Source organism: Sorex araneus, chromosome 1, assembly GCF_027595985.1.
Source record: "Sorex araneus isolate mSorAra2 chromosome 1, mSorAra2.pri, whole genome shotgun sequence".
Lineage (NCBI taxonomy): Eukaryota > Metazoa > Chordata > Mammalia > Eulipotyphla > Soricidae > Sorex > Sorex araneus.
In genome coordinates this window covers 22,105,947-22,113,016 of record NC_073302.1, presented here as the reverse complement: position 1 = coordinate 22,113,016, position 7,070 = coordinate 22,105,947, and the positions used below count along the sequence as shown (strand labels likewise).

The following is a 7,070-nucleotide window of genomic DNA, read 5'->3' as shown; positions in this document are numbered from 1 at the left end:
GTCCACTTGCATCCTACTGCAAAAACGACAAACCTCAGGCCCCAGCACTGCTCCTGACTCCTGAGGAATGTTTGACTCCAGAGAGATGCTCCTTCCTCCCATGAGCCTTCCAACATGGCTCAGTATGAAGAACCATGCAGGCCTTTCCCATAGCTGGAAATCACCCCTCTCACCTGCGCTCCAAGGACAAGAAGCTCTTCAAGTTCTACCAGGAGGCAGGAGGGAGCTTCCAAATCCAGAACCCCTGGGCTGGATCAAGAGTTCAGAGGGCATTTGCTTTGCATGTGGCCAAGCTGGGTTTGATCCCTTGCACCCAGCTGGTCCCCTGAAACCATCAGGAGTGGATACAGAGCCAGGAGCAAGCTGCTGTGAGCATCATCAAGTATGGCCCAAATGTAAAAGAATAGAAAAGAAAGGAAAAGAAAAGAAAAGAAAAGGAAAGGAAAGAAAGGGAAAGAAGAGAAAAGAAAGGAAAAGAGAAGAAAGGGAAAGAAGAGAAAACAAAGGAAAAGAAAAGAAGAGAAAAGAAAAAAGAGAAGAGAAAAGAAAAGAAAAGAAAAAAAAAAAGAAAAGAAAAGAAAAGAAAAGAAACACCAAAGTCAGCTGGATCCCAAAGGCCCAATACTCCAGCAGATTCTTGTGCATATCATCATCCTTTGGCACTTAGGGATCAGAGCAATGCCTGGAAGAAGATCCACCTGGAAAATCCGTTGAATGGCTGATACATAACCAGTGGAGGCGAGCAGAGAATCAGTGGAGAAAATCTTCTCATTCGTCCCTGTCTCCCATGTGTGAAAACAGCTCTCGTGCCCGACAGCAGACGAGCAGATCAGGAAGCTGTAGGTCAGACACCCATAGCGACTCCGCTCTCTGGGTTGAAGAAATTTGCATTTTCCTAAAACATCCAGAGAGCTGTCATATTAAATGAAAGAGGAGAGAAAGAAAGAGGACGACAAATCCCAGTGATCTCTCACCACAGGGTCTATAGAAACAAAGCCAGAAATTGGCAATCTTCAATGATAACAATACTTTGCGCTCGTAGAACAGACAGCTTAAGCAGGGATCAGGCTTTGAGAACAAGGTAGACGGTACAGGTGGACAGAGGTGGAGGGGGGGGGGTCCTGGCCCTTTGCCGGTGGCTGCGCTGCTGTACCACTGGACAAATAAAGCATCGGCTTTATATTATTGTCAACCGTGGCACCCCATATAAATAACAAAAAAAGAGAGCCTTGTACTCTGTGTACCAAATAAAATAAAATAAAATAAAATAAAATAGAACCCCTGTTCTCGTGGGAAATACTACAAGAATTCTCAGTCATCATCTTAAGATCCCTGACCGTTTTCAAGCACATCTGGCAGTGCTGTACTGAGTCCCAGACCCAGGGGCAAGGAGGGGAGTGAGATGTACTCAGGGAACAAATGATTACTCGGGACACACGTCTCTAGGATAGTCTACTCTTCACTGTTGCTATGAAAGAAAACTAACAGTGGTGTCTGAGCCTGACAACATTGTCTGTGCACATATTCTGAGAGTTTAATCTTGTTTAATATTTAAGTGCTAAGATGTGGAGTGGAAGAAATGAGCAACTGAGGGGGTTGACTCAGATGTCCCTCTGACTCAGGTGTACGCTCTCCATCACGCCTCCTTCCCTAACGGGGTGCGGTCAGTGGTCACTCACTGCTCCCCACAAAGAGAGACTCTTACGGATCCAATTCTGTCCTCATCATTTCAGTTTTCAACAAATTTCATGTGAGGCTGGAGTGATAGTACAGCGGGTAGGGTGTTTGCCTTGCACGTGGCTGACCTGGTTTAATCCCCAGCATCCAGTATGGTCCTCCAAGCACCACCAGGAGTAATTCCTGAGTACAGAGCCAGGAGTAATCCCTGTGAATTTCTGGGTGTGACCCAAAAAGCAAAAATAATATCTTTCTTCAACAAATTTTACAGCAGGGTCACTATCGGAGCTCTAAGACACATCTTGTTATTTGACATTTTAGAGATACAATCTTACCTAGCACCACTTTGAAAGAGTTAATCACAGTTTAAAAAAAACTGTGGGAAAAAAACCACTGGGGATATTGGCAGAAGTTTCCATGCAGGGATTTTAAAAATATTTTTTATTTTTATAAAGTTGCTAACAATAATTTATTACATTTAATATTCCAACACCAATCCCACCACCATTACACCTTCCCACTATGATGATTTTGAATTTTCCCACCACCACCCAAGCTGCCCCAAAGGTAGATCCTAAATAATTTATTTTGTGTTGCTTGCTATGAACAACCCACTTAACACGATCCAAAAGTTTCCTTAGAGGAAAGTGTGTGAAGATTGTTGCATCTCACCCGGGAGGAATTAAGCTCTCGTATAAGAGAGCACTAAGATGTTGTTCCAGATTGAGCCTTATGTGCTTATGTTTTTTGATCGGGATTGGTTGCCTTCCACTTCACATCCCATCCACTGTGGTGTGCTACTCCTGGCACATCAGTGGCAAGGAGTATGAGATGTCACTCCGGGAATTGTAAAATGTTAAATAGGATGATAGAGCTGGACTTAAATTTTTAACTAGATGGTGACTTTGGGATCTGGAGGCATCTCTGCAGTTTGTTGGTCTTCCAAGATTTATATGTGATTTTCTGGATCATGGTCATTAATGAGCTTACATGGTGCTAGAGGCAGGCCATACGTGAGACTGCCAAGCTCCCGGAAGAACAGGGGGATGGGGGATGGTCTCTCATTCCTGACTTCATGAGAGCCTGGAGATTGCAGTCACTAATTCCATATACCTGGGTTTTTCAGCAGATTCATTCTCATGCATAAGGCTCCTCTGAGTCCATGCAGGGATTTTCATATGGCAAATTTTCATATTTTCATATGCTCTAGTCAGGTCCTTCCACCTCACAATGGTTCTAGAACCTACTGTGACATAATCTTTCAATGGTGGTGGAAGGTTCCACACAGGGATTTTCATTCAGCAAGTAACCCCTCCAAGTACTTCCACCTCGCAATGGTTCTAGAAGCTTCTATGACATACCCTTGAATGATGGTGGAAGGTTCCACACAGGATATTATACAACAGTTTGCCCCCCAATTCAGGTTCTTCCACTCTAGAATGATTCTAGAACCTTCTGTAGGACTGTTTGGCCCGCAGACCGACTGCAAGGAGAGACTCCAGTCATTCAGGACACTTTGGGACTTCAAGGTCTTTTCATTTGACTATTATGGCTCACAGATTGAGACAGTGTCCGTGCCATGAATGACCCTCAGAAGTGTGGCGCTAACTCCAGCTTCTGTCCAGATCCAGGGCCCTGCTGCTGCCCTCGGAGCCATCTCTGGGCCTGGACTTGAAGGAATATGGAGGAGCGCACGGGCCCCTCAAGCCAATCACAGGGCTGGAGGAGATGAGGCCTGGGGCAGGGCCTGGGGGTCTCCGGAGAGAGACAGGTGTGGGAGGAGGGACGATTGGTTTGATCCCTACATTTGGAACCTGGTCTGGGGAGGTCTTCCGGACACTTCCAGAGGTGGGGAGAGACCCTGGTATGGCCCTTCTCAGGGAGAACCCTGGAGAGCGGTGAGAGTTGGGGAGGGGGTGCAGAGGTGTGAAAGACTCAGGGGGAGGATCGAGGCCACAGGAAGTTCCTGAGAGCAGGAGCAGCAGGGAGGCCCTCAGCCCGCGTCCACAGACAGCCCAGCATGTCCTGCGTGGGAGAGCCGCCCTCTCCGTGGGGCCGGGCCTGGAAAGGCTGTCCTGAGACCCTGGAGCGCTCCGGGCCTGGGTGGTGTCTGGAGGCCCCCAGGAGGCCTGCAGCATGGATCGGCAGGTGCTGAGTAGCCCTGGGGAGCCTGTGGGCCTGGTCCCCTGGGGACAGAAACCTCTGAGATGTCCAGAAGGATGTGTCCCCCATCGGGGGGCCCTGAGGACTTTAGGGCTCCATCTCCTGGGGACTTTAGGGTCTGGAGCTGGGCCCCTCACCCCGCTGCGTGCTTGTTACAGAGAACCTGTGGAACAGGCTATTTTGCAACTGCCCAACCCCCCTCCCCAGCCCCAAAGCAGGGCTTTTGCTCTGCAGTACTGGCAGAAATGAACACTTTCTTCCCGGTCTGTCACAGGATTTGGGGACCGGAGCAATAGCACCACGGATAGGGTGCCTGCCTTGCATGCAGCCGGCCTGGGTTCGATCCCCAGCACTCCATATGGTGCTTTAGAGTCCGCCATTAGTGATCCGTCAGTGCAGAGTCAAGAGTAAGCCCTGAGCACTGCGGGGTGTCATCCCCCTCCCCAAAACCATCTCCCCAAACAAGAAGCCCCCAGGTGGGGGTGTCACAGGATTTAATTCCCAGATTTGGGGGACGGATGCAGGACTCCTCAGTGGTGCTCTCGAGCCTCGGGACCCCGCTCAGGGATTCTCAGTCAAACGGGAGCAGTTCAATGGGGGTTTGTGGAGTTGCTTGGGCCCTACGGGGCACCCCAGACAGGGATCCGGGAATTACAGAGCCACCCTGGCCATGTTTGGGAGTCTCCAGCGACGCCTGGGTGAGAACTCGGGACATCTCAGGCCGCCCTGTGAGGTTGGAGGGGGCAGGGCTGGAGGCGGGTCTGCACAGGCGCACAGTCCTTATGGGACATGTTTATTTCTGTGTTTGTTTTGGTTTGCAAGGCCAACATCCCTCCCCATTTGGTTTGGGTGCCTGCCTGGCGTGCTCAGCTGAGAACAGCATCCTTGGAATTGTGCCGCCGTGGACACCAATGGACCCCTGGGTGCTTATTCTCTCTCTCCCTCTCTCTCTCTCTGCAGGGCAGCCTCCGTCTGCGCCAGGGTCCCCATGGCTGAGCCCATCCGAGTGCTGGTGAGTGGGGCCGCGGGAAACGTCGCTCATTCCCTGCTCTACAACCTTGCCACGGGGACTGTCTTTGGCAAAGAGCAGCCCATCATTCTGGGGCTGCTGGACGTGCCCCCCAGGATGGGGGTCCTGCAGGGCCTCGCCTCGGAGCTGCAAGCGTGTGCCCTACCCCTCCTGAGGGACGTGGTGGCCACAGACGTGGAGGAGCTGGCCTGCAGAGACCTGGACGTGGCCATTCTGCTGAGCTCCCAGTGCAGGAAGGAGGCGGCCCTGGGCGTCAAGGATCTCCTCAGGGCCAACGTGAAAATCTACCAGGGCCACGGCAAGGCCTTGGATAAGCACGCCAAGAGGTCCGTCCGGGTGATCGTGGTGGGCCATCCCGCCCACACCAACTGCCTGGTGGCCTCCAAGTGGGCGCCGTCCATCCCCAGGCAGAACTTCACCTGCCTGACGCGTCTGGACCAGCACCGGGCCCAGGTGGTGCTCGCGGGCCAGCTCGGGGTGCCCGTGACTGACGTGAAGAATGTCATCATCTGGGGCAACCACGGCTCCATGCTGTTCCCAGACGCCTCCCAGGCCACGGTGAGAGTGCGCGGCCGGCAGGCAGGCGTGCGTGAGACTCTGCAGGACGACCACTGGCTCCGGGAAGACTTCCTCCGCAGCATGCAGCCGTGTGTGCCCACGGGCACCCTGGGGACCCAGGCGCCCAGGGCCATGGCGACCGCCAAAGCCATCTGTGACCATGTCAGAGACCTCTGGCAAGGCACCCCGGCGGGAGAGTTTGTGTCCATGGGTGTGAGTTCCCATGGCAACCCCTACGGGCTCCCCGATGATCTGTTCTGCTCATTCCCGGTGACGGTGCAGGAGAAGACCTGGAAGGTGGTGCCCGGACTCCCCATCAGTGATTTTTCCTATGCCAGGATGGAGCAGGCTGCCAAGGAACTGATCCAGGAAAAGGAAATCGCTTTGGACCTGCTTTTCTCCGACTGGAAAATCGCCCAGATCAATGATGATGAGAAAGTCCCCAAAGCTGAAGAATCCAAGCTCCTCTGTGCCCCAACTTCCAAAGCCTGATAGCGCTGATGGGGTGACATGTGGACAGGAGCACAAGTCCGAGATGGAGAGCTTCTGATTCCAAATAAATTGTGGTTTTCATCAAAAGGAAGAACAGTGTCATGCTCAGGTCTCTGTGACAGGGGCTGACGGGAGAGATGGAAGGGGAGGGGGACTGAGTCCTTGAAGCTGAGGACACGGTCAAAATCCTGGGGCAGGGTCTGCATGAAGTCCTGGTGCTGAAGGTCCTGGCTCTGCACTCAGGGTCACTCAGGGTGCAGAAGGCAGCTGGGGGGAAAGGGACCTCAGGTCCTGGTCACCCATCAGTCCTCCCGGTCATAGGAAGCCGCTGCCCATGGGAGAATGGAGCTTGTTTTGGCGCAGAACCTCTCTGTTACCCATGGGAACCTGGGGGTGCAAGTCGGTGCAGCATCTGCTGTCCTGAAGCTGGGATCTGTGTCACCGATGTCTGATCCTGAGATCCAGGGGGTTTCAGATCAGTGGGTCTCAGGATTCGCTCCCAGTCCCCACCCTTCTGTCCATGAGGGCACCCTACAGCCCATGAGCTCTTTCCTATTATTTGTTTATTTATTTATTTATTTATTTATTTAAATTTTTATTGAATCACCATGAGATAGTTACAAGCTTTCATGTTTGAGTTTCAATCACGCAATGATCAAACACCCATCCCTCCACTGGGGCACATTCTCCACCACCAATGCCCCCAGTATACTCCCCCTTTCCATCCCTCCCTGTGTCTCCATGGCAGACTATTTCCCTCATACTCTCTCTCCACTTTGGGGCATTATGGTTTGCAATACAGATATGAAGAGGGTATCACATTTTGTTCTTTATCTACTTTCAGCACACATCTCCCATCCCAAACAATTCCTCCAATCATCATTGTCTTAGTGATCCCTTCTCTATTCCAGCTGCCTTCTCCCCCAGGTCATGAGACAGGCTTCCAACTATGGGGCAATATTCCTGGCCCTTGTGTCATGAGCTCTTTCAGCCCCCTGCAGAGACCAAGCCATCAGAGAACCCGGCAATGGGAATACTGGTCATAGAAACACATGCATGTGAACACATATGGATGAGGCAGAGGTCACAGCAGGCTGGGGGGGGGGGGCTGCAATGGGACCTGGACTGATGCTCGCACTCCAGCGTATTC

The 7,070-nt window shown here is 52.0% G+C and overlaps 1 protein-coding gene across 1 annotated transcript; it reads left to right on the top strand.

Moving 5' to 3' along the window:
* The first annotated feature begins 4,828 nt into the window (after positions 1–4,828).
* Positions 4,829–5,920, top strand: LOC129404410 (malate dehydrogenase, cytoplasmic-like). Its single transcript, XM_055136890.1, has one exon. The coding sequence runs from the start codon at positions 4,829–4,831 to the stop codon at positions 5,918–5,920; it is 1,092 nt and encodes a 363-aa protein (XP_054992865.1).
* Positions 5,921–7,070: the final 1,150 nt, after the last annotated feature.